We start from the raw sequence: 27,280 nt of genomic DNA, 5'->3' as shown, positions 1-27,280 counted from the left end.
ACAGTGCGATGGAAGAAGCAAGTAACGATGAGAAACTGACATGTGCGTGGACTGGTTCATTTATCAAAGTAAACAGCACATGTCTACAATCATATAACTCGCGAAAACATCACCATTAGTAAGGACAACTGCACCCTATTGCCTGTTCCAGACTGCAGACATCAGTCTGCCGAACATTTCGCATCCTATGAACAGAGCACGTTACATTTCTAAGGATGCACACTGGACAGGGCTGGCGCCAATGCTATTGGACACGCAGGACATTACACGAAATTGGCGAGATCACGTCACAATATTATCGCATCACGTCAAACGGCACTTTTCCTGAGGACGACTTACGCCTTTGGGAAGGACAGCGATAAGCTGAACTTCGCTTGTGCGGCTGGGTCACACCGGTCGGCCTTCAGGCCATAAGGCTCAAATGAAAAGGCAGGAAAACGTCACTATCACCATCCAAAGATCGAACATAAAGTAACACTCCTTGGATTCAGGGGTCATGCCGAACACAGTATGCCAGTATGGCACATACTTGTAATTAGCCCAATCGCGAATCGTTCACCATATTGAAAGTCCACAGCCGGTCAGCAAGCGAGCATCGGTGGAAATTTCTCAGTGTCGAGAGCTGCTCTTCTTCTTTTTCTTCTTTTTCATCACCACATCCCTGAGCTTTTTCAATAACGTCCTATCCACATCATCAGAGTCTGAACTATCACTGCCACTGCCCCTTCTCTTACTCTTCTTTTTCTTCTTATCACTCTTCTTATGTTTCTTGCTCTTCTTTTTCTTGTGCCCGTTCGGAGACATCTCGCGCCACTCGGCGGCGTCACTGTCGGACCTCTTCCTCTTCCTCCCCATACAGCTCACTGGCAGACAGGAGGAGGACGTGGTAGCGGCGGTGGGCGCGGACGGCGGTAGACGGGGACCGTACTCGTCCTCTGAGCCCGGACTGAAGCTCCCCACCGGCGACGCCGGGACAGTGGCGGCTGGCGCGGCGCTTTGTCCCTTCTCCGGACCGTCTGCCGCACTCTCCCCGTTCCCACCGCCACCGGATCCACCCCTTCGCCAGCTGTTCAGCTCGTCCAGATCAACATTATCAAACAGGCTGAATCCCTGCCTCTTGGCCGCGGCGGACGGGGCCTGGTTGAAGAAAGACGCGGCAGTCGGCCGGCCAGAGGGTCCGACTGGCTTTCCTGTTTGTCCCTGTGGTTCAACTGGAGGAGAGGAGCGGGAAGGCTCCGCTCGCGTCGCTCCCTCCTCGGCTGCGGCGGCTAGCTGATTGTCAGTGGCGGCGATCGGCTGAGCCCCGCCCACCAGCGGAGGAGTCTCCGGTGAGTTGGCCTCCTTCGCCGGGGCGTCCTCCGACTCAGACTCGGTGTCCGAGTCGTCAAAGATGGCCTTGAAGAGGTCCGGGGATGGTTTCTGGGCTGGTGCTGTGGTGGCCGGTGGCGGGCCGGCGGTGTTAGGTGCCGGGAGAGCCAGCAAAGAGCCGGCGAGAGAACCGCTGGGCTGTGGAGAAAACAGGACTTGTTAATTTATTGTCGTTCCCACATGCATGTTTGATATCTACACGTCATTGAATCCTTTTGAAATAAAAAAGACGATTACTTCGATCGCGGCGAAGAGCATTCGGACTCAAATTGTTTCACACATCGAATAGACATAACGACTGGAATTCTGGGAGAACGACCTAGCTGGATAAAATACTCCACTTGAAATAGCCTATACCTAACTTCAGACTTTCTGCATCAACGTGACATTATGAAGCACAACCACAAATCCATTATCCGCAGCCCATTTCATCCATCCACTCACCGCCATGGCTCCGTCGCCAGCTCCGGCCGCCGTATCCGTCCCTCCACCCTCTTCGTCTGACAGCACATCGTCCCAGCGCAGCCGCGGCTTGGGGGCTGCTGGCGCGTCAGCAGTGGGGGTCGGAGTAGGCAGCACGGGCGCGGACATGGAGGCGGCGCCGCTGGCCAGACCCAGCGTACCGACTATACTGGAGCTGTGGGAACAAATACGTAATGGTGGTTAGGACAGCGCAAAGGTGCCGGTGTCCTACTGCAATGCCTACACATATAGGCTGAGGCAAAATTAACGTGTAATGGCCAGCAGGTAAAAATTAAAATGGAAGAATGGAAATATCAATGATGTTCAGTTGCCATCCGACGATCAGTGCAAAATGAAAGTCTCATGATAGCATAAAAACTCCGTATCACAATCACAAAAGGTATGAAAAGTCCCGTAAAAATATTCAAAACGAAGAGAGACTAAAATATTCAAAACGAAGAGAGACTACATGTGACCTGTTGGATAACCATCTGTCTGTTCGATCTGACTCACTGTGGGTACGGGTTTTTGACGTTGAACCGTCGACAGAGCAGCGGAGCCGGGTGCCACTCCTGGGTCTGCCGCGTCAGGAAGCCGAACATCCGCCTCCGAGCCGCCTGGGTAGCCGGATCGGTCGACTCCTTCCGTCCGGCGGCAGCCTCGCCCGGTGCCGGCGGCTTCTCCTGGTCGGAGGTACCCGCCGAGACGAACTTGTCGGCCAGGGAGGCGGCCAGCGGTCGGAATATGAGCGCCGAGCGGTGGAATTCGCTCACCTCTCGCTGTCGCTCCCAGTCGGTCATCGAGGCGGGCAGCAGCAGGTGGTAGTCCTCTGGCAGGGGAGAGGGGCGGGTCAGTGAGGGCAGGGGTCCGGTCAGGTCATCGAAGGAGGAAGCAGCAGGTGGCAGTCCTCTGGCAGGGGAGAGGGGCGGGTCAGTGAGGGCAGGGGTCCGGTCAGGTCATCGAGGCGGGCAGCAGGTGGTGGTAGTCCTCTGGCAGGGGAGAGGGGCGGGTCAGACGGGGGAGGCCGGGTCCGGTCAGGTCATAGAGGCTGCCAGCAGGTGGTAGTCCTCTGGCAGGGAAGGAGACGGGTCAGACAGGAGAGGCGGACGAGTAACACGGGACAGAGATGGGTCAGGTCATCAAGGCAGAGCAGCAGGCGGTAATATAAAATACATTATGAACTTCCATCTTCCGTCTATCATCTCTTAAACAGTTCGTAGAACACAGCATGCATTCTGCTATCTGTGCATTTTTTCCCTTCCCACTCTAAAAACTGACCTCAGAGGTGTTCTCTTTCATCTCTCACCTTTCCTATTGGCGGCTTGTAGTTTCAGGAACTTCTCATACCGCGCCTGCTTCTCCGGGTCGCTGGCGAACGGTTTCAGGGCGGGAGCGGCGGCGGCCGGCGAGTCGCCGCCCTCCGCCAGCAGCTGATGTACTTCCCTCAGTCTCTCCGCGTCCGCCGGCACTGCGCCAGGCTCTGTCTTCACCGCGGGGCTGTCTGCCGGCTGGGAGGGCCGCTCGGACTCCGGTCGGCCCGGCAGACCTGCGGCGACCGGAGCGGCGGGCTGAGCCTCCGACTGTGCTCCGCTCGGAGATTCCGTCCGCGCCGCAGCTGGCGAGGAATCCACTGGGTCCGCAGGCCGCTGCTCGCCGATCATCTCTGCCCTCCGACCGGCCGACAGGCGGTGCCGCTCCAATCCCCGCCGCTCCTCAGGACGCGGCTCGAAGCGGCTCGCGCGCGCCCGGTGGCGGGGCACAAAGCCAGGAGGCAGTGGCGGCGGCGGGTAGCGCGGTCGAGTCGCCCGTTTACCCTCCGACAGACGGAACCCGGCGAGGGTCCGCGCCAGGCGGTCAGCGCTGCCGGGCGCGGGACGAGAGGTAGGCTTTTCCGGAGCCGACTCGAAGTCGTAATTGGACATATCTTCGGTGCCGTAAATATCATCGTCTTCGTCTTCAAATGCACCCACACCAAACGCCTGACGCGAGACAGAGAAAGTTACCTTGACGAACTCCGGATCAAATTAGAATAAATGGAACAATGAGCCTAGAACTTAGCGAAAATGAAAACGAATCCCTTTCACCTACACTACAACCAACAGTTCAAAGCCATTCTTACTTTTCCAATGTGTCATCCGGCATCCCAGGCAACGTCCCATTACAACTCAAGTCAGCTTCAATCCTCAGTAACACAAGCTCCCAGCCCCGCCCAGTACCGATCTCAGCATGTATCACCGGCTCTTACCTGTCCCCTGATGGCCACCTTGCCCGCCTTGTCCCTGTAGCGCAGCGTGGTATCGCCCGCGGCGGCGCCGAGCACAGAGTGTCGGTCCAGGCCGCGGTACCCCAGGCCCATGTGATCGTGCTTCGGCCGCACCAGGGGCGCCTCGAAGTCGTCCGGCGCCAGGAGTACCTCCCGTAGCGCAGAGTCCCAGTCCGAGTCGGAGTCGGAGTCGGACGGAGCGGCGGCGGTGGGCTCGGCGCCCGGCGGCAGCGCGCAGCCGTACACCTGACAGAGCAGGAAAGTAGGAGACGGGGTTATATGACAATTGTACGAATCGTCGCTGAGTTGAAAACAGTTAAGATAAAATGTGAAACAATGTATGCCCTGTCCTGCAACTTATCGCTGGCGTATGTAAATTTGCAGCGGATAATGAAAATGGAGACAATAAACAAACCCATTTTCCTTTTCTTGCAAGTCTAGATTAATCATACGTAAATATCATCCATTGCAAGCAGTGTCCGTACATGTTGAAATTTTGAAGATGTTACCACGGAAACATTTCCACCAGCGACAGCCGACAGATGATCATTTTTTGTGTATTATCGCTGCATGGCTCGTCATGAACGTTATTGATGATGATGATATGATTCCAGCTGCCGAGATATAGCGCTAATAATTACCTTTTTCTGTCTCTTCTTCTCCTTTTTTGTGATGCGGGGTCCGATGCCCTGCCCGGGCCGCCATCCCATCGCCTTTAGAATCCGAACACCAACCGTGTCCCTGTGTGAGCGGCACGGATGAGATCATTAGTGCAGGGCTAAACGGATTAATTCTGACCAGTGTAATCGAACTACTGATGGGAACTGCAGTCCCACAACGCAACAGATTAAACGTACACTAGCAAACTAACGACACATAACGTAATAATACCGTGACACAAAAAAAAAAAAAACAAGCAGTGATGAGCGCTGATGCATAGCATCCGTAACACATCACAAACATATCGTCAAAGTACTAGTCATAATCCCAAACTAGCAACACTTCTTCCTATTCTATAATTTTCGTTCACCCACTTTAGCCTGTTATGTGCCCTCTGTCAAATGCACTGAAGGTTTGGGCCCGTGTTCCCCGCTCACCTGACCGGCTGCACCAGCTGACTGAGTACCGGCTCCCCGGGAATGGGTCCCTCGTCGAACTGGGGCCGGCTGCGTTTGACGCCGCCGGGGGGCGTCGGTCGGAACTCGTCCCTGGCCTGGACGCGCTGCGGCGCGATACCGTGCTCCCCACGGTCCTGCAGGGGTCGGGGTGTGACAGAGAGGGCGTCCCGAGGCCAACGGGGACGGTAAGGGCATAGAGAACACTACAGTATGTAAGAAAGTGAAGGTGGAACAGCAAACTGTACTCTGATCTTAGCCAAAACATGCACGCACATAAGGCGATCAAATACAATGCTAAAAAGGATATCATTAAAACATCCTCATTCATCAGCATAAAAAATAAGCTTAACGCTCACATCTCAGGGGGCGAGTACCATTTCTATCCATAAAATACTGACACCCCTCCTTATTGCCCTTGGCCGAGGAAAAAGCCGTAGCCGAGTCGCCCGCGCACCTCATCATCCATGAAGTCGTCGGGCCGCGCCGGTCGCCGCTCGGCGCGCGTGCTGCGGGACGACACAAAAGAGGCCGGCTGGAAGCCATCCTTGGAGCCGACCGTGTTGAAGAAGCCCGCAGAAAAGCCGCCGGTGAAGGCGCCGTGGAACCGCTGTCGGCCGCGACTGTCCCGTACCGTCTGGTCTTCAAGAGCCGGCGGACGACGCTTAGCGGCGCTCCCTAGCAAACATGGGCATATGAATGAATTGCATGACTTACTTCCTGTTTAAATCAGATACTTTTAGAAATGGCTGTGAGGTTCCACCTAGTTTGATAAATCAACATTTTTGACAAATGTTAGTCATAAAACCTTAACATGGCTTTCTACAAGGAAGTGTTTGGACTTTGGAAAGCAAAATATTACAAGCCCACAGTTTAACACAATGAAGATTCAATCTTGGACTTTCTGTTAATTTCAAAAATAGTAAAACACAGGAAAACATTATCTTCCACTAGGTATTTCAATATGGGGTTATTATTACTTGCAGTGGTTGGTCATGGTATGGAGGTGCCTTTGTATTTAAAGAGAAAGTGCAGGCCATCCGGCAAAAACTGTTGGTATGCAGCTAGGTATTCTTATTCTGTTAATTATTTAGATAACTGATCAAAATAAAGATCAATATCCAGAGCCAAAAGGGTCTGAACTAACTGGATCTACTGCTTGAGAATTATATAGAGAAGAAAAATTAAGTATAGAGAAGAAAAATTAAGTATATGCAAGAATTTCACTGCAATATCAACCATGTACATAAATGAAATTATCAAATTAAATTACAGTTGCCTGGCTGAAGCAATATAACTTTTGTAAATGCAATTTCAACCTCTAATATTCAAAATTAACCTTATGTAGCATGGACCCTAAGGAAAAACAGGTCACTTACCTTCCTCAAGAGGCTCAAGGGGTGTACCAAAGTGAACATTATCATCATCACTGTCTGAATCCATTGTGGAATGAAGGGCCTGTAACACAGTAATAAATCAACTGCTGTAAAATAATATTTGTCTGTTACCAGCAAGATGCCATGCAGAAAAATCAAACAATGCATAAATTATTAAAGCAATGTGTTGACCATTATAAGTTTTAATTTCCATATTACGTCACATAAAATTATGTAATTTCTTTCTCCAATCTCCATTCTCCAGTCTGCAAAGCATGAGAACAGGCAACAGCATGGACATTCAATACACCTTTAAGGTGCGATTTCAAAAAGTTGAAGACTGATTCAAAAAGTTTAGGCTCAAAATGCATGTGAATATTTTGAATTTGGTCTTTAACTTTTTGAAAGTGTGCCTAAAAAGGTGTAGAAAAGGTGGTATAGATCAACACCAGCCACCAGACCACACCAACTAGGGTTAAAATGTGGGACGCCGGTGAAAACAGGGCGCCAGAGGGCATATTAGTCACGTGACATTTGGAGCTTCTCCCCCTTTGTCGGCCTTCTACATGCTAAACGTCACGTGTAAATTTCACGAACCTTGATCAAATCGCCCCAGGCGATTTTTTTTTCACCGTCGTCCAAAATGTGCACCTGCCTGCATAAAAACTAGAATGTTTAGTGTATGCTGCAGAATTAATATTTAAAGGCTTGTCATTCCTTTCAGGCCAGCCATCCCCCTAGGCCCTAACTAGATTGTCTCCAAAGTCCCATTAATTTGTTTTTGACATTGCTGCACCATCTGACACAATGATGATTAAAGGTGAATTTGGCTTATAAAGATAAGACATTGATAAAGATGCTAAGAACACCCATTCACTTCCATTTCCTATGGGTCTGAAACGAATATGAGCACTTTTTAGTATTATCGTTACAAAATAGCACTATACGTATTCAAGATTCACAATTGATGTGAAACCTTGCCGGTATCACCCACCGTGGTATCAGCAAAAAAAAACGAAAATGCGGCTCGCGATTAAATACCATACCTTCTAAAAGAGGTATATAGGGCCTTGCTGGTTATATTTCAATTTGGCCTTGCTAAAAGCTTGGCTAAAAGAAACGTTACGCCAAGGCCCTAAATACAGGGGTGTCGAAGTCTAGTAGGAAAATCTGGCAAATTCCCTGCGTGACGTCACGTCGGGACTGACCGACGGCACTTTGCACTGAAGGATACGGCGGATTGGCTATTTTTGAAAAATGATTAAAAATACTTATGTGCTGTTATGACACATAAAACGCTTATCAGCATGTTCCTCATCATGTGGTAAAGCCATATCCGTGGTCGAAAATAGCTGAGCCCCTCCCAATTTCCAACCACCGACCTCATAAGCAAAGGATGTAAGCGTAATCCTTAAGGGCGACTTTCCAATACATATCCGTACATATGCGTCCTTATGGAAATCGGTAGTGTGGCGATTGGCGACGCGCGCGACATCTGTGTGGCGACCAAGTGGCGACTGTGGCGACACCTGGTGGCTGCTTTTCTGCTGTATGTAGGCATTGGGGTTTTGCCAGATATGGTTCCTACTGCTACACAACTATGTTGACCCAATACTAGAAAGTTATTTTGCCAGTAAAAGGCAAGCAAATTGAAAGTCAATTTATAAAATTGCTTATAAATGATAACGAGAAAATAATAAAGAAGTTTTGATTGAATAGTTATCAAAATACCCAACCGGTAAACTATATTCTGGTAGATTTAGTAGAAATTAGTCCGTGCAACCTTGTACGTTACGCCTTCCTGTCTGCCTAGCGAAATGCGGGACTCACTAACATCCTGTTCTACAGTATCTGCAAGTTTCGCTGCTTTTTTGCATATCGAACATTGATTTGTTCGTTCTTCACTATTTTGCAACCGCAAGCGGGTTTTTGCTAGCGACAGGCAAAATGAGCACAATAGAGCTGCGTATAGTTCGTAGCAGTCGCGCCGCTGAAGATGCTTGTATGAGCTACCATATCAGACTGCCAAACCGAAAATACTTCATCAGCCACGAGCATTGACGAGCATCATGTAAATGCTTCTATTCTCTGTCGATTTCGCTGCCCGTTGACGGCAACACGAAACCATGTGACTGAAGGCTATACGATGCAATAGTGACATGAAAGCATTTTATTACGGAGCGAGCGAAGCGAGCGTAGTCTTTCCTTAGATTAACGGAAATTTCCGAGTATGAGCGGCCGGCCGGCCGTGCGGACGCTTTTGCGAGGCTTATATCTCAGCAACCACTTGACCGATTTACATGCGGTAATTTTTGTAGGGTAGCTTCATTCCTTCTACCAAGTATTGGACTATTCCCGATGCATTTGGGTGACCCCTTATGCACGTGCCACGTGCAAAACGAAGAGGTGTCAGTTTTGTAATTGTTGCAATATCTCGGTAACTACTTGGCCGATTGCGCTGAAACTTGGCATGTAGGTAGGAACCCATTAGGCACTGCATATCCATGTGCCAGAGTTGGGGTGTTGCTGCACGTGCGCACGTGCAGGGGTCGTTTCCAGATCTCGAGAACGGCTCGACCGATTGCGCTCAAATTTGGTATACAGTTAGGGACCGGTTAGTAGGGTGCCGTGCACAAGTCAGTTGGGACCCATCTTGCACGTGCGCACGTGCAGGGTGCCGCTTCCAGATCTCGAGAACGGCTTGGCCGATTGTGCCCAAATTTGGCACATCGCTAGAGACCGGTTAGTAGGGTGCCGTGCACAAGTCAGTTGGAGGTACCCCCTCGAAATTTCGCACGTGCAAGGCCCGCCCTCTCGCTCGCTCCGTTAGTCGCCCCAAAAGGCGTTATACTGGTGGCATCCTTTGGTCTGTCATCTATATAAAAGTCCCAGATAAAAGTCCCTGCAGCATACATATGTCAATTGTCACAGCACTCCCCGCAGAAGTTTACCTATTCATGGGCAATTCTCGCGTTAACAACGCCAACAGATAATCTGGTCGGGCTGGCTACAACAGTGACCGGCCAATAATACAGTCTGTAGCAGTAATTCACTCACCTAAATCTAAGAGCCATGAGCGGGCAATTCGAATCCTCGTATCACGTGGTAAACACTAAACATGCCATAATTGAATCCAAAAATTTATTCAGTTTTGCGATTGTATTCTTACAAAACCGTTAAAATGGCAATAACACTTGTAAAGGAAGATGTGCTTTCCACGCGTAGAGTCCTCATAGAATGTTAGCATAACAGCAAAAGCAATAAGCATAGTTACTACAAGAACGGCAATATCACGCTGCCGCCGCAAAACACTCCCACCACATTATTCAAAGTCGCTCTTAAAATCACGTTCCTGCCGTCGACTGATAGAAAAATACAGCTGGCCTCCGAAAGTGCACACGCTGTGCATCTTGGCAGGCAGCTATGTTTTAGGGGCTATCGCCCGCTGATCATCTAGATTAAGTTAAAAGTTGGCCAATAAATATACTGGACAGTCTGCTCCCCATTGGTCATATCCGTTCGTCACAATCTAGCAGTCAGCAGCCCGTGCTGAAAAGCGCGTTGCGTGATTTTCCGTCGGCGTTTACTGTTCGTCCCTCTCCTTAGCTCCGTGCTTCAGAATACGGATGAACTCCACGTAGTCGAACATACCATTCTTGATGGGTGCCTCTTTGTACATGTCGTCCACCTAAAACAGAGACAAATTAATTCAAACTCACTGTCATCACAGTTCAAAACAACCCCAGAACGTTTCAACCACTCCGGAAAGAGCATAGGAGCAGCAAGCTGCACCACAGATTAGGTATCTGATGGAGCCGAGCCCTACGGTGGCTTATTTCTATTTCGGTAACAAGCGCGTTGTTGTAGGCATTACATCGAATTCGTGGTAGAAGAGAACCAGCTGAATGTCAAATATTCTATTGCAAATGGAACAAATTCAACTCAATAAAAGCATGGATTGAACTAGGATGCAAAATGAAAACCATCAAGCGCGAGAAGAATAATTTAAAGCTATACGGCAGAAGAAAACAAAAATAAAAACGAAGCCCTCCTAGTCCGAAGAAAGAATTACAAGCAATAATAAATATTATTAAGATACATTCGTATACAGCCCTCCTCTCCCGTTACACTACTTACATCATCCTGGCTGAATCGGTCGCCCATGGAGGTGAGGATCTCGCGCAGAAACTCCTCAGAGATGACGCCCGAGTTCTCCTCGTCGAAGCAGCCGAAGGCGTTCTTGATGACCTCCTCGGGGTCGGTGCCCTGCAGCCGCTCGCCGAACAGCGTCAGGAACATAGTGAAGTTGAGCGGGCCCGGCGCCTCGCCCATCATACCCTCCAGGTACTCGTCGGTCGGGTCCTTGCCTGTAGCAGAGAGAACGGCGGCACAAAGTGTCAGAGAGACTGAACAGGTAGGTCCCTGCTGAGTTGGAGCCAATAGGGTAGTGTGGGGTAATTTGAACATATTTTTACGTCTTCTCCGTTGTACCAAATTCCAGTTCAACCCTGGATGAAGAAAAACTGCTTCAGTAGCGCAAGTGTCACTTGCTTTCACCATGCAAGCCTCATTTTTGGACGAGCCGAGCATACCTTGAATAGCATAGCCTCACTTCTCCACCAAGTCACGGTGTGTTCAAATTGCCCCACCGTGGGTAATTTGAACATACTGCCTTTACCTGTCATAAAAACGATAGTCTCGCCAGCACCGATGTTGTTTGACCCATAAACAAATAGGCAGAACAATTCTAAACATACCTTCACTTGAAAAATCAACACAACAGCAAAAATAACAGTTGCAGAGTATCAATATATGCACGCTTGACACCGGTCAGTTGACAGAATTCGCCCCTCTTCAATTAACAGAACGTCTATCATTTTTGTTCGATAAAAACTCTCCCAACCGTACTACATCTGGTAAAGTGGTGCCAATCGAAACCTGGACATTTGGAGTTCTGATTTTGTCCAATGTCCAATTCGGAATTGGTTGGACAAAGGTAGCAGACTGGACAACATTGGACGATGGCTTGCTACACTTCAGCGCTTTTTATAAAGTAATCGTGCATAGCATTGATTGGCGAATGGAAAGCTTGTTAAGCTCTCAATATAATGAACACTTTTCGGCTGGTGAAATTACATGATAAGCAATATAAATGACGGTTTTGAGTGTTGATAGCTGCATAATTTTCGGACATAGTTGGACAAATAGTTGACTTTAACATTTTTGGACGGAAAATCAACAAAAATGCCGGACATTAGACGGATATTAGACGTAAATTTTCTAAAACTGGCATCACTTATCTGCTACTGCCTTGGGTCGAAAATATTGGCAAAAAAAAAAAACTGGGAGCGTTGTTTTTTCGGAGCTATCCCTGTCTTCATTGAAATTCTCACACTATGTTCAAATTACCCCACGCTAAAAGTTATTTTGCCATTTTAAAAAACAGGGTTCAAAAGCAATTTTTTTGGATTAAAGGCACTGATTAGGTCATTATACAACAAAAGCCGTTGCGTATTAGGCGCTAGCAATGCAAGATTTTGCGCTGCAATGAAGTTGCAATGTCGTGTTGATAGGCGTTTTTCCTTGCGAAATTGATTTTTTACACTGTGCGTCACCATCTCCATTCCCTGAAACTTTAAACCCCGTTCATATGATAGCCCTTTTAGTTACGATAATTTCTCTCATTGGTCTTATTGTCATGCCACTTATGGATTGTCCGTAATTTTCTGTTATTCACACTATGTTCAAATTGCCCCACATGTTCAAATTACCCCACCCGTTGTGCAATATGCACGGCCACCAATGAGCCAACATTGTTACATGGCAGTCTAAGAACCACTGGACACTATTCAGCAACCAATGTAAACCTGATGAAAAAGACGTGTGCGAACACCAATAAAACATTCGAAAATAAACATAACTGTCCATACATTTAACTAGCAAGCCACCGATCTTCCGCTACTCAGCAAATGACGTTCCCGCGTCATTTCTCGGACAACCATCATATGGTAGTATGTAGGTAAAATAAAGGACGGATATATCATACATATATATGTATAAAGCATTTTAATGCCAGAAATTAGTAAACACCAATAGGTAGCTCAAACCAATAGTATTTAGACCAACCTAGAGAGGCAAGCATGTCATGAAGGTCCTCCTTGTCGACGAATCCGTCGCGATTCTGGTCGATCATGTTGAAGGCCTCTTTGAACTCCTGGATCTGCTCTTGTGCAAACATGGCGAATACATTGGAGGTGGCGCGCTGGGCACGCTTCTTGGTGACCCCACGACGGGTGGCGGCGCGACGGGACGACATGGCGACCAACCTGAAACTAGTGGCCAGCATACAGTCATTAACGAGCTAACCAGTTTAGCTGTGGTTACACCCCATCGATAGTATGGGCCCTCAAACATTCGAAAATAAACCTAACCATATACCCAATAAACTTGCGGCCGTCCAAGGCCACAGCCTGTCACCGCTAAGGTATTCAGAATTCAGAATTCAGAATGTATTTCAAGCTCATCCAGGTAAACATACACCGGCTTTTCATGTGCTTACGTCAGTTGTGGGATAAAAGGCATACACACACGACACTGATACGACATAAAACAATGCAAAAGGCAACTAACCCAATGAAAGAATGCTAAAAGGTACCACAGTAAGAACACACGAGCACGCTCACACCTGCATCTGCCGCGCCTGACCCATGTGTATCCGCAAAGCGTTTTTGAAAGCCGCGGTGCGTCCGTCCCGTACGGAGGGTGGTAGGGCATTATATGCTCGGGCCCCCCGGTAGATGAACATTCTCCTCCCTGACTCTGTTCTGATGCGTGGTAAAACAAGATGGTCGTCCTGCCTGGTCGATCTCTGCCTCACACTCATCGCCGTTCGAAAGTGACTCGCCAAGTCAGCCGGTTGTTCGTAGGTGAGGATGGCTTTCAGCAGACACAGTGTACGATACATCACGAGGTCCTCGGCAGGCAACCAGTTCAACTCGCTCAACACATCACGCACATGTTCCCGCTTTTTCCGCCCTGACACCACTCTTGCGCAAAAGTTTAACAGTTTCTTAATGCGCGTCACTGAGTGTGTAGTTGAGTTTCCGTATACAACAATGCAGTATCGAATCAGAGAAATAACCAAGCCACTCACGATCACTGGTAGCACACCTTCAGGTAAACGATGCCTCGCATGGCTCAAAGCTATAAGTAGCCCGGTGCACTTTGCAACCAGTTGGTTGACATGCGGTTCAAAAGATAAGTGTCGGTCCATAACCAGCCCCAAATTCTTTACTCGCTCAACCTCCTGCACAGTCACACCATTTACTTTAATGGAAATCTTGGGAAGACCCTGGAGCATATGACGTGTGCCAAAAACGATAAGTTGAGTTTTGCTAGAGTTAATTTTCATCTGATTTTGGGTGAACCACTGGAATAAAGTGCACAGGGCTAACTCCATGCGCCGAATGAGACTCGCAATGTCACGCTTGTGTCCAGTAACAAGAATCTGCGTGTCATCGGCGTACTGAGTGATGCTAACGTCGTCGCCGACGTATAGGCTGATGTCGTTTGCAAAAATACTGTACAAGAGGGGCCCCAATGAGGTGCCCTGGTACACTCCGATAGGGTTTCTAGCCGCCTTGGATAGAAGCTGACGACCATCTGGAAAGCAAAGTCTAACTTGCTGATAGTGGTCTGATAAGTAATTTGAGAACCAAGTGCTTTCTACCCCATAAAGTTCAAGCTTTTCAATCAGTTTTGAATGGCTAACCACATCGAAGCATTTACTGAGATCTAATAGTACTAAAAGAGATATTTGGCCGTTGTCCATACCCTGAAGAACGCGGTCTGTTACTCTTATAAGGGCCGTCTCGGTCGAGTGGTGGCGACGAAAGCCATGCTGCGTACACGAAAATAGGTGGTTCGAGTCAAAGTAAGGGCCTGTTCCAGCGCCTCCAGAAGAAATTCTTGACTGGAGGCTCTACCAGAGGTTTTACTGGAGGCGCTGGAACGCAATCTGGAGATTTCTGGAGATTGGCGTCATAGATACCAAAAGAATGACGATTGTTCTCTCTTGAAACGCAAAATTTGTTTTCAATTTTAGTTAAAAAGATAAATAAAATTATAGCAATGTAATTTTCTTTACATTCAAGTTGTAAAATAATCAGTCAAATGTCCTTTGTTTACATTCGTGATTGTCACATGTGCACCATAATTGTAGACCAGAGCCTCCAGAGAAATTTGGACCTCTCAACTCTCTGGAGGCTACTGGAGGTTTCTGGAGCTTTGGCGAGAGCTTTCTGGAGCTTTCTGGAGGCGCTGGAACGCTCTCTGGAGGATTCTAGAGCTTTCTGGAGCTTTCTGGAGGTTTCTGGAGGCGCTGGAACAGGCCCTAAGTATACAGCTGCGTGTGAACTATGCGTTCGACGATCTATAGGTATATACTATATAGGTCACCGCACCTTCGGCCGTAAACACTGAAGTGTGACGCCTGCTTAAAGGCTGCCGAAAATTCTTGACATATTCACCTTCACTAACTTCCCAAAAGAAAAAATATAATAACTGCAACAAAATTCTACAAAAAGAGAAGCACTATTCACGAGCTGCCATACGCCTTCATTGTGAAAAGTAAAACAAACAGCATTGAAGATTACATATTGGCACATGCAGCCAGCCTGCTGTGCCATGATGCGGCACAACAGGCTGGCTGCATCATGGGCCAGGCAGTTGGTAGTAGTACCTAGCGAACGGGTAACACATCCGTATACCGGCATTGTGTACTCTATTTCTTTTCGGAAGAGCTATGAACTCGTGCCGGGAAACATTTTTGTACAACTCGCCTTTTATACAGTCTCCTTGCTATTTCTCATCAAACTTTTCAACATTTAACCCGTGCATGACTGGGGGGGGGGCTCTACAGAGCCCCCCCCCCCTCCCGTTGTTCAGCCATATCTTCTAAACCGTTAGACGGATCCACACGCAACTTGGGGTACCCTCAGCGGCATCAATTTGACACTTTGTGTTAAAATTTCAACTTTCTAGCTACCATAGTTTGGCCGGAAATGACGTCAGAGGGACGTCATGTCGGCCGATTTTGATGCAAAATATTGAATTACGGCAAACGCTCTCAAGAGCTCAGTTTTGAAGCTAAATCCATTTTCTTTGCATGAGTAGAATACAAATACACGTAGCTATCAAACTGCTATCTCGAATTTTCAAAATTTTGAAATTTTGAAAAATATATATTTACTATTACAAAAAAAATATCTTTTGTTTTTAATAAATGTTTTGTTTTGTTTGTTTGTTTCAATAAGTTTTTGACTATTCGCAAAAACCGTAATAAATGCGATAGAACACACTCTGATGAACTACACTAGCAAGTTTCAGTTCAATATCTTCAAAAATAGCCAAGTTATTCGCATTATTGTCAAAATTTTACAATTTTATATTTTTCAAATCCATTTTTCAGTACGTTTTTGACGTCGTACAGCAATATAATTGGCACCATCGTGTTCCTGAGCTCAAACTGCATCTGATAGGCACCTTTTTTGTCGAAAAATTTCGTTTTCTAAATTTGACCTTTCTGACCTGCAAAGTCACCTGACCTCCGGTAAATTCAGCTGACAATGACCTCAAATGACACAGACGACACTATTTTTGAAATCTACCAGTAAAATGGACGTAAAACATGCGTCACGTGACCGATACATGATATACAATTTTCGTGACCTAGGATGACCTGACCTTGACCTTAAAAATTCGAAGTAAAAGTTTGTTGCCCTAAGGGTATCTAAGGCATCTATCACGGAGTGCGTAAACCAAAAATGAGCTTGATCGGACTTGTCAGCCGGCGGTCAGAGCCTAACTTGTGAACTAGCAAAATGTCGATAATTTTTACTTTGACCTGAACTGTGACGTCATCGGTGACCTTGAAGTCAATGAAAATAGGTTTCGCTCGACAGTTTTTCCAGGGCTATCAGACGCCGTTTGAATTTTGACGATCGGCCAAGTAGTTTCGGAGATAGGAGGGGGCTCTGGAGAGCCCCCCCCCCCCCCCCCAGTCACACGCGTTATGGAAAATACCCCAGTCATGCGCGGGTTAAGGCAGAGCTAAGTATGAGCATTACATGTGCTATGAGGGCAAAAAACGTTGAATTTGGTACAAATAAGATTAAACTTTCGGCGCACATCTGCCTAGCCTAAAATTTCGGCGCAAAATTGCTTGCGCCGTCGGAGCACGAGAGTCCCAGATGGCCTACAGTGTATTGTATGGATTTTTTCCTGACTAAGGCCAAAATAATTTGTAATTTCCTTGCGTGTTTTATTATGCAAAATCCTGCAACTTTTAGGGTAGGATAAAGGTGCCCATTTAGAGTGGGCACATAGAGTGCGTGCCTTGGGTGAGCCCGCCAGCCACCAGAACAGCGGCAGGGCGGCGAGGATTTGCTTACCGAGCGGCCTCGCTTTTTACTCAATGGGCAATTCCATGACAGATCACCTAGGCATGTTCACCATGACCACTCCGATTTTGCTCAAATTTGGCATGCAAGTTGACCTATGGGCACTACTACGTCCCAGTGAATTTTTAGTCTCTAGGTCACAGGGGTCATAAGATATGGATCATGCAAATTTTAAGGTTTCCCGGGATATTGAAATATAAAGTATTTTTTATCTCTGCAACGGTTCACCGTATCAAAAAAAGTTATTTATGAAATAATAAGCGCACAGGCTGGTGCGTCTAGCAAAAATGTGAACGAAACCTCAGGGTCAATTTTTGACCTTGTGACCTTGTGACCTTTTCTTGACCCCGTGACCTTTCAAAATTGTCCTATTTTAAAAATTCTGATTTTTTTCTATCAGAGATGTCTTATCCATGCTCTTAATAGTGGTATGTGATTTGGTTGGTATATCGGACCCGTTGACCTCAAACTGAGGTCAACAATGTGGTCATGACCTGACATGAAAATGACATCTGCCGAGAACGTCATGAATCATAGGCAATATGGGTGTCATATGAAAGCTAACTTCACGGAGAATACATTGGTGGTGTTTTTGAGTAGGTATGGGCCGGGTCAAGGTCACATTAGGTCAGTGACCTAACACAGCATTGTGTTCTTTGAAGGTGGCGTATTTTATTTGCTTGGTAAGTCCAGTGATCAGCATACAATAAAATGGAAACAAAACGTCATAAAACGTCTTTTTTAATCAAAAAGCAGAGATAAAATGCACACATACCCATATAAACACACTCGCAAAAACACACATTCATACACCTTGTTCGAGGAAGTTCTTTTAAACAAACCCCAGTGACACACGCGCTGAGAAGAACGAGTCTCAGAAGACTCGGACAGCTTGAAGGCTGCTATGGTATTGGAGTCGAGCAGTACAAAGCGGTGAAACGTCCTGCGGGCACCATGGACGTTTCACCATTTTTTCACCAGTCGAGCTTCACCATGCGGGCACTTGTGAAGCGTTCTTTCATTTTTGTCTTCGTTTCTGCTGAGTGTCTGCTGATGTAAATAAAATGCAAATACATAATGAAAAAGGACAAAATAAATACATATATGGGATATCATTACGGAGCGAGCGAAGCGAGCGTAGGCTTTCCTTAGATTAACGGAAATTTCTGAGTATGAGCGGCCGGCCGGCCGGCCGTGGTCACGCTTTTGCGAGGCTTATATCTCAGCAACCACTTGACCGATTTACACGCGGTAATTTTTGTAGGGTAGCTTCATTCCTTCTACCAAGTATTGGACTATTCCCGATGCATGTGGGTGACCCCTTATGCACGTGCCACGTGCAAAACGAAGAGGTGTCAGTTTTGTAATTGTTGCAATATCTCGGTAACTACTTGGCCGATTGCGCTGAAAGTTGACATGTAGGTAGGCACCCACTAGGCACTGCATATCCATGTGCCAGAGTTGGGGTGCTGCTGCACGTGCGCACGTGCAGGGGTCGTTTCCAGATCTCGGGAACGGCTGGACTGATTGCGCTCAAATTTGGTACACGGATAGGGACCGGTTAGTAGGGTGCCGTGCACAAGTCAGTTGGGACCCATTTTGCACGTGCGCACGTGCAGGGTGCCGCTTCCAGATCTCGAGAACGGCTGGGCCGATTGTGCCCAAATTTGGCACATCGCTAGAGACCAGTTAGTAGGGTGCCGTGCACAAGTCAGTTGGAGGCAAGGCCCTAAATACAAGGTTGCACGGACTTATTTCTACTAAACCTACCAGAATATAGTTTCACGGTTGATTATTAAAATAATTATTCAATCAAAATTTCTTTATTATTATCTCGTAATCATTTATAAGCAATTTTATAAATCAACTTTCAATTTGCTTGCCTTTTACTAGCACAATAACTTTTCTAGTATTGGGTCAGCATAGTGGTGTAGCAGTAGGAACCACATCTGGCAAAAGCCCAATGCCTACATACAGCAGAAAAGCAGCCACCAGGTGTCGCCACAGTCGCCACTTGGTCGCCACACAGATGTCGCGCGCGTCGCCAATCGCCACACTACCGATTTCCATAAGGACGCATATGTACGGATATGTATAGGAAAGTCGCCCTTAAGGATTACGCTTACATCCTTTGCTTATGAGGTCGGTGGTTGGAAATTGGGAGGGGCTCAGCTATTTTCGACCACGGATATGCCTTTATCACATGATGAGGAACATGCTGATAAGCGTTTTATGCGTCATAACAGCACAAAAGTATTTTTAATCATTTTTCAAAAATAGCCGTTCTGCCGTATCTTTCAGTTCAAGGTGCCGTCGGTCATCCCCGACGTGACGTCACGCAGGGAATTTGCCAGATTTTCCTACTAGACTTCGACACCCCCTGAGTTGGAGGTACCCCCTCGCAATTTCGCACGTGCAAGGCCCACCCTCTCGCTCGCTCCGTTAGTCGCCCCAAAAGGCGTTATACTGGTTCTAAAAGGCAAACAAGATAGGACAAAGCAATACCACAACTGATAAGTAACCCAGGCTGCAGCAGTATTTCTTTACTTTAGGACCTGTCACCAAGTTACTTTTGATGTGTTCCTCAATTAAAAAGCAAACCACATGATATCCTTTGGCCTCCTGATTTCATATCTGATAATTATTAATGGCACAATAAGTTCAAAAGCACCAATACAGTATGGAAAGTAACATTAACTTCCTTGTGGCAAAGCAGTGCAGTGCCGAAGGCAATGCCTTAGGAGAGATTACAAAGGCCTGAAGGCTGAAGCCTGATGCACAGCCATTTAAAGGGAACCTCCCACCATCAAAAGTTAATGAATTGGCATGAAAACAGGTGTCGCTCGGTTCAGAAAGAGCAGAAACAAATATTTACCAAATTTCACCGGAAAATATTCAGCGGTTTTCAAGATATTAGACTTTTACTTCTGTTTGCTTTTTGGGATCTCACTGTTCCTAGCGACTATTTGGAAGCAATAATTTGGCATCTGAAAGTGTGGCACTTGTTGCACACAAAGCAGCATATACCATTGCATGCTACCAAAGGTTTTAGTAAAGGATTTAAAATAGTTAGATCTGCGCTGAGTCGCTGACGTCACACATTCAGAGAGGGTGTTACTATAGTTTTGCTATCCTGATCCTCGTGTAATGTTTTGTAACCTTAAATCTTAAATTGATGTGAAACTTAGTAATAAATTAACTTAAATTGCTTAGTATCTAATAACGGTTTAAACATTCTTAACACTTCATGACTCATGTTGACTCCTGTATTTTAAGTAAAAATCTTTTTTCACTTCTCGAGCTTACGCACAAGCCTCATTGAAATAAAACCCTCCCCAACATCTTCCCCTCACTTTGGATTGTTCCCAATCCAGCAACTACACCAGCAGGCCGCTGAAATCCAGTCAGACTATTTTTGTGACTGGTCTTATGAGGACCTTGTCTCGCATCCTCCCAGATGCCACTCTGACGTGACCATTGTCACCTCTGATCACTTGCTCTATGCGTCCCATTGGCAACTTTCCTCGTGGAGAAGACAGGTACACCACCAACACCATGTCACCAAATCAAAATGCTATGTCGGGCTTCAGATCAGGGGGCATTCTAATGTATTAGACCCTCTGAATCAGTGCTACAACTTTGAAATGAGATATTTTCGATTTGAGGCACTTCTCGATGTTGTGAGTGCTCAAACCGATTAGGAGCCAGGGACCCCATTTTGGCTATCATCATCATCATCATCATCATCAATTGTATTACGTCTAGAGACAAGACAAGCATGGGCATAACAAACATACACAATGCACACAAGACATACGCCAGAAAACATATGCACAATCATACCTACACCAAAACATAGGCATACCAAAAACAACATAACACTATCATATGGGTGGCGCTAATATCAGTTGGTGACATACCAGGGAAATAAGCTAAAATTTGAGCGCTCTATTTATTGCTCCTGCCCCATGTTGAAGGGTGGGACTAAATGCTTACTTCGAAATCTAAGCTACGTTGCGGCATTGGCGGTTATGTGCGGCGTGTATGCCGCATGATTAGTAAGCGGCGACCACTAAATTAAAGACTGAAACGCTCCGACCGGTTCTAAATGAATAACACTGCATACCAAAAATGCCAACCGCTCTCGTCATAAGATATTCAGCTTTAAATAACTAGGTTATCTACATCATCATTTTGAACCAAATTAATACTTTCAACTTAACTCACTCATTCCTTCCTTTGTTGTCTCCAAACAGTCTTTCGATTGTCTGGAAATCGTATGCTAAATCCCGTACCTGTATGCGACTGGTGCATATAAAGGCCGATAAAAGAATTTGAATAGGCTCTGGCATGCGATTTCCTGGCTACCCAAAAAAGTCTGTTTCAGTCTTGCTATCAAAACATGACCTCGCCCGCACAGGGGGGGGGGGTTGATGCACCCCCCTAAGGTTTTTCGCGAATAACTCGCTTAAAAAGCGGCTGATCGCGACGAAACTTTCAGTACCCTCGCATTGATCAATTTAACACCCATCCTGAAAATTTCATGACCCTGACCCAAATGACCTTTGACCTGTGACCTACTTTTCGAGACCATGTTTGGCCGGAACCGCGATTCAGCGTATGTCGGCTCGCATTAGCAGCGCGTTTGCAGTCTTTTCGTGGTTTCAAGCGTTCAAACATGTGATATGATGTTGCCCCCATGCATTAGGGTGGGTGTCAAGGTCACCTGAAGGTCAGGTCAGGTCATTGACCTTTGGTGACCTCGGTTCACTTTTTCGAGTTTGACATGTTTCTAGGTCAGTTTTTTTTCGAGCTGAATTCGAATTAAGCAACCACATGAACGTTTACAAAGTAGTTTTGGTGCCTTCGTAACATGTTACGAAGCTGTCAGAGGCGGTTGACACCTACTACAAATACCTGGCAGGACCTCTACTGGTTGACCTGACCTGACCTAACCCGACCTGGCCTAAATGAATGAAGACATCATCTGTGATCAAAACTAGCATGATATTTGTGATCAGCACCCCGAAAAACCCCATAGCAGCCACACTACGACGTTCTAACAGGTCCCAATTTTCCCGCCCTTTGGGTCATTGACCTGACCTGGAAGGTCAACCGATGACCTAGGACCTTAAAATTGGGTATCATCGGCTTTCTCTCGTCACGGGCAACACGCTCGTTTTTTCCGCGAAGCTCTAGCTTGATCAGGAGCGAAACGGCAAGGGGTTATACCTTATACGTTCGCGGCTGAGTATTAATTTGGTTCAAAACAATGATGTAGATAAGTTAGTTATTTAAATCTAAATATCCTATGACGAGAGCGATGGACATTTTTGGTATGCAGTGTTATCCATTGAAAACAGGTCAAAGCTATTGAATTTTTAATTTAGTGGTCGCCGCTTACTAATCATGCGGCATACACGCCGCACATAACCGCCAATGCCGCAACGCAGCTTAGATTTCGAAGTAAGCATTTAGTCTCACCCCATGTTGAAGAGATACCCCTAAAAGCGTGATCTTTTATCGGCCCTTACGCAGCAAGGCAGTACTTCTCAGACCGGTGGATGGTATCAATAGAAAGAGAATGCGTCAAAGATTAACATGAATTAATTAAAATAACATTAAAATGTTAATTAAGCGTGGAAATTAGTCCCAAACTTAAGCTAATTATTGCTCCTACCTCGGCGACGGCGCTCCCCGCAGTCAGCGGAGAAGCTAAAATAAAAGCCACCATCCTCCTCCGTAAGTCAATTTTAGAGCGGCCGAGCGCGGCCGAGTGGGCCGATGCGGGGCGCGCGGGGCCACCAAGCTGAGGTGAGACGTGGCTAGCAATTGCGAACTGCCATAGAAATCAATATCTTAAGACGTACAATATGGGATGATTACTCTGAAGCTGGAGTGAAAGCATGAGTAGATTGCAAGAAACGAAATGCATAGATTGGTTGAATTATGTACAATAGGCACGGCTCAGATGAAGCCATTTCTTTGATGTTGACATTTGACATAACCCTTCCTCTCCTCACCTACGACCTAAGTACGTTGGCAGTTACCGGCATAGTTTTTTAGCACGAGTGTAATTCGCCATCTGACCGCAACGCATGTTGCTAGGCTGCTGCAATTACAACGAACATACGAATACTGCCTTCATTTGTAGACGTTTGTTTTTTAGGCGGTCTTTGACGTACAAGGGGGCGGCATACCTGTCGACAACTTGAGTTTCTCCGAATTTCAAAAACTCCCAGAATTCCAATTCCTTATGCACTGTTGTAGGTACAGCTATGTTCACAAGTTTTCGTTTCCTCCTGCTCTAAAAAGGATGATATTTGTCGATTTCGTGCGTCGCTGATAGAAGGGTGCCCGGTGCGTTTAATAATTAGACCCAACGCTTTCTGCATCCGCGAGTACCTTGAAAAGGGAACAACAGTTTCCATTTATTACACTATGGGACAAGTGACAAAATGACCACTGCAACACGCATGAAACGGAGCTCATATTCCTAAAAATGTCTACAATCACTTCTTTTCTGACACTATTAGCAAATACCATCTCACGTTAGGTGGTTGACAGACAGTCAATGGAGATCTGGGGAGACTGAGTGATGCCAATTCACCACTTAACTGATAATGAGGGCCGAGGGAAGAGAAACATGCAACATGCACAACTGACAACTTGACAAGTGACAAAACACTACCACTATTGCGCAGTGCACAACAAATTACAGCAGCCAGCCCAAAAATGCTTTTGGTGGCTAATTGCAAAACAAGTCACTAATAAATGTCTTAGTTGCAGCTGAACACTGCACAATGATCACACTGTTCACACATTGAGTGAGATGCCACAGGTGGTTTGAATCACACTTTGGTACAATTGCAAATCTGAAGTGTTGTCATGAGGTTCATGCCTCCATGATCACAGCACTTTGGTTGTGGTTGGCATAACACTTGTAGTCTGCAGAGTTCCACATGAACTGCAGACACCTCATCTGGTGGTCTTCATGTTGCTCAACTTCTTCAGGAGGCAAATGTCGACCACCCAGCGGAAGCATGGTCCTGCAGAAAAGAAAGGTAATGCATAAGGTACAACATTATCTGCTGAAACAGCCCCTTCTGTTTGCTGTTATTAAACTTTTAACATAACATAACAACATATATTCCATGTATATTACATTTGTTGAAGTAAAATACTGCCGGCTATTTCAAAACCAGAAAATGAAATTATATTGTGGCATAATTCACATGCTCAGCTATCAGTATCAAATAATAAATTAATTTAAAATTTGGCATATTCTATATAGGTATCACATTCATAGAATGTTCTACTTCACGTCACAAGGACTCACAATCTTTCTGTTGGGTGTTTGATTGACGCATTAACTAGGTTTGTCTTAGGTTTTATTATTGCAAAAAATTCATATTGCATTATTGTATCAAAATACTGCCAGCAATAACAAAACAAGAACATGAAATGTCAATGAGCAAGCCGCCTTTCCTAAAAATGGATTACTTTGAAAAGAATTTTAGTTTCTTTTAAGGAAAAGGAGAAATGATTATCAGGTAATTATCAAAAACCACTCAACCAGCAAGTGGCTGGGTGGTTTCACAGCAAACATCAAGCCAAAACATATGCTTACATTTATCCTAACAATTGAGCCATTTGACTACACAAGGATATGTGAGCAAAATAAGAATCCAATTATCCAATGTTGACTTCCTTGCAAAGTTTATGCCTTATTTTATGAAAATGTGTCACTAGAATATGATACTTATCATCGAATATTATTTAATTTACGATTTATTTCGATCGGAACGCACATGGGGTCCCGCGCCATTTTCGTCGACGATAAATATGATCGTGTTTCATGAAGGGATAAGGGGTTTCAATGGTCTTTCAAAGCAATAATTTGATGCAAAAATTTGTAGGAAATAATATAAAGCTGGTTCAAATGGCCATCAACCATTTAAAACACCGAAAATACTCACAACTCCGCACCGACGACCACGCAGCACCGCGCACGCCACACTACTGGCACAATGCCAAAACTGCCGTCACAGCAGAAATGTTTTTTTTTCTCGATTGCAATTGTGGAATTATTTATTAAACAGAAGATTATCTTTCCGAAAAACCGACTGATTTCATACACAGATGCATGGAAAATAAAAAAATCCCGGTAAGTTTATTTGTATTGTTTTGTCGATTTTGACATGCTCCTAGTTTGCAGCCATATTTCGATATGTTCTACAGGGAGTTCAGAATTATTTCAGGACCAATCTTTTCCTCATTCATTTTCCCGTCGATCATGAAATTTTTAGAGCGGAACAATTAGTTTCCAGGCGGTCCGAGCGGTTTTCGTGAGAAGGGTGCAAAAATCGGCGTCATTTTTAGAGCCTCGACACCAGCTCAACACAGGACCCTATGGGAGACGGTGAAGTAGCGGGAGCAATAAATAGAGCGCTCAAATTTTAGCTTATTTCCCTGGTGTGTCACCGACTGATATCAATTGTATTAGTGCCCATGCCTCCCCAGTCCCCAGTGTTCTGAGCCAGGAGCCAACTGAGCGAGTCGGTGACTCCACAGGGGGGTCTTGGGGTGTACATAGGGTCTGTTCTCGTCGCTCCTCCCAAAAAATCTCGGATGAGGTTGGATGAGCTTGGAGGAGAGCCGTTTCAGAGGAGCCACGGGAACATTTTCGCGAGGAAATCAGCTGTTTGCGGGCTGTAACGGTCGGCGCTTTATGGCGCGCAAACATAAATCAAGAGATAATAATCGCTTTCTAATAAAATAACCTTATATTAATATCAAACATTACTATTTAAAGATATCCAATCGTCATCAATCACTAAAATTATTTACACTTCCTTCAAATCTCATTTATAAACAATTCACATTTGTATTACGTGCGCCAAATATGTCTACGCAAGAGCCTCCTCCGAAAAACCAACTTTCGTTTGGGATGAGGGAGGAGGCAAATAGTGGTGGTGAGATGTGAAATCAAGATGAGCTTGGAGCAGCTTGGAGGAGCGACGGGAACGATTTTTTGAAACGAGAGGAGGTTAGAGGAGCTTGGAGGAGGTTAGAGGAGCGACGGGAACAAACCCATAATCTCAGGTGGGATATGACCTCCAGCAACCTGTAGAAGCACACTCAACTCAAAAACTTATGTTAAGGTGGATCGTGGGATAGTCACTTTAACCTAAAAATATTTGACTTATCATTGCTAGCAATCTATTCATTTGAGTCAGTTCTTCTTTATCCATTAAAAGGCAAAAATCTGTAGGTAGGTCAGGTCAGGTCGGTTTGCTTGTTTCTTGTTTTTACCACCACAGCTGCCAGCAGTGCATTGTAGTAACACTCATTTTGGTTGTATAGAAGCGATCACAACTGGTAAAATAAACCAACGTACTTACGTTCCACTTCCAATTGCAGATATTAGCAAGCCTCCCTTCCTAACGGTTCGACCAGGTTAGACGAACGACAAAGACCAAGAAGACAATCGATAATATATAGGATCGGGCACACCCAAGGCTGGCACACCCAATGTTGACCCAGGTGTGATGAGTCATCCATTTGCTTCAGGAAGCAAGGTGATCGTGGATTGTATTTTACGTTCGACGCTGGTAGCAGAATCTTGGATGATATAAGGCTGCAAAGCCAACTGCTTTCGACCATTTCGCTTATTTCCGTACTTTTAGCTACGAAAAATATGCATATGAACACTATCAAATGAAAATTATGCGCAATATTTGTCTGAAAAATCAAGTAAGTGCCTCCATATGGGCAGAATGCTGCCATTTAGTAAAGGATTCTGTGGGAGTCTAAGGAGTAGTGAAGGAATCTTGAGTCTAACAGCACGGATCAGTACAATATAGTAGGTATACTGATAATAATTATAGTAATCCGTGCTAACAGCTTTATCAGCTGATGGTGCCAAGATGTTGCGAGTTGTAAAGGAATCTTGGATGTTGCGTTGAAGAGATCAGGCAGGAGCTTGGGCAGCAGCATGAAAGGCGGAAGGAGTAGTAAAGGAATCTTGGGCTGAAGATCTTGGGCGCATTGGGCGCTGGCTTACGCACAGAATCAATGCTACATAAACCGACAGGATTATCCAAGGGTGACGCTTTGTTAGGGTCTGAGCCCTACCAATAATTTCGAAATTTTAACCCCCGCCCGTTACCCGTATCAAGATTCCTTTATGTACTACTAGTACTAGCCCGTAACACGCTCGGTTTTCCGCGAAGC

At 45.9% G+C, this 27,280-nt stretch overlaps 2 protein-coding genes across 11 annotated transcripts; both read right to left on the bottom strand.

The window, feature by feature from the left end:
* Window positions 1-43: 43 nt before the first annotated feature.
* Window positions 44-7,731, bottom strand: LOC122394536 (G patch domain-containing protein 1-like). Of its 2 annotated transcripts, none has more exons than XM_043391480.1 (10): window positions 7,631-7,731; window positions 6,588-6,666; window positions 5,666-5,886; window positions 5,191-5,345; window positions 4,735-4,834; window positions 4,076-4,339; window positions 3,137-3,809; window positions 2,344-2,659; window positions 1,813-2,005; window positions 44-1,506 (listed from the first exon to the last, which is right to left on the bottom strand). In XM_043391480.1, exons 2-10 carry the CDS (start codon window positions 6,649-6,651, stop codon window positions 610-612), a joined length of 2,883 nt encoding a protein of 960 aa, XP_043247415.1. In that variant the 5' UTR covers window positions 6,652-6,666; window positions 7,631-7,731; the 3' UTR covers window positions 44-609. The 2 variants fall into 2 exon arrangements, with proteins under 2 accessions (XP_043247415.1, XP_043247414.1); XM_043391479.1 differs by lacking the exon at window positions 7,631-7,731 and adding an exon at window positions 7,182-7,476.
* A 1,980-nt stretch (window positions 7,732-9,711) lies between these two features.
* On the bottom strand, window positions 9,712-26,704 carry LOC122394534 (myosin regulatory light chain sqh-like). Of its 9 annotated transcripts, none has more exons than XM_043391473.1 (4): window positions 26,449-26,704; window positions 12,711-12,916; window positions 10,722-10,951; window positions 9,712-10,272 (listed from the first exon to the last, which is right to left on the bottom strand). In XM_043391473.1, exons 2-4 carry the CDS (start codon window positions 12,898-12,900, stop codon window positions 10,168-10,170), a joined length of 525 nt encoding a protein of 174 aa, XP_043247408.1. In that variant the 5' UTR covers window positions 12,901-12,916; window positions 26,449-26,704; the 3' UTR covers window positions 9,712-10,167. The 9 variants fall into 9 exon arrangements, with proteins under 9 accessions (XP_043247408.1, XP_043247406.1, XP_043247412.1 ...); XM_043391471.1 differs by having other exon boundaries at window positions 26,648-26,693; XM_043391477.1 differs by lacking the exon at window positions 26,449-26,704 and adding an exon at window positions 25,895-25,927.
* Window positions 26,705-27,280: the final 576 nt, after the last annotated feature.

This window comes from Amphibalanus amphitrite, unplaced genomic scaffold, assembly GCF_019059575.1.
Source record: "Amphibalanus amphitrite isolate SeventyFive unplaced genomic scaffold, NRLGWU_Aamphi_draft 000597F_arrow, whole genome shotgun sequence".
NCBI classification, from domain to species: Eukaryota; Metazoa; Arthropoda; class Thecostraca; order Balanomorpha; family Balanidae; genus Amphibalanus; species Amphibalanus amphitrite.
This window is presented reverse-complemented; position numbering and strand designations above follow the sequence as displayed.

Coding starts and splice junctions, on each gene's coding strand:
- LOC122394536 (XM_043391480.1), bottom strand. CDS start 6,651: ATGGATTCAGACAGTGATGATGATAATGTTCACTTTGGTACACCCCTT. Junction 5,887..6,587: donor CCTTGAGCCTCTTGAGGAAG/GTAAGTGACCTG, acceptor CATGTTTGCTAG/GGAGCGCCGCTAAGCGTCGT. Junction 2,660..3,136: donor ACAAGCCGCCAATAGGAAAG/GTGAGAGATGAA, acceptor CTCCCCTGCCAG/AGGACTACCACCTGCTGCTG.
- LOC122394534 (XM_043391470.1), bottom strand. CDS start 20,932: ATGATAGTGTTATGTTGTTTTTG. Junction 10,952..12,710: donor TGACATGCTTGCCTCTCTAG/GTTGGTCTAAAT, acceptor TCTCTGCTACAG/GCAAGGACCCGACCGACGAG. Junction 10,273..10,721: donor ACCGATTCAGCCAGGATGAT/GTAAGTAGTGTA, acceptor TCTCTGTTTTAG/GTGGACGACATGTACAAAGA.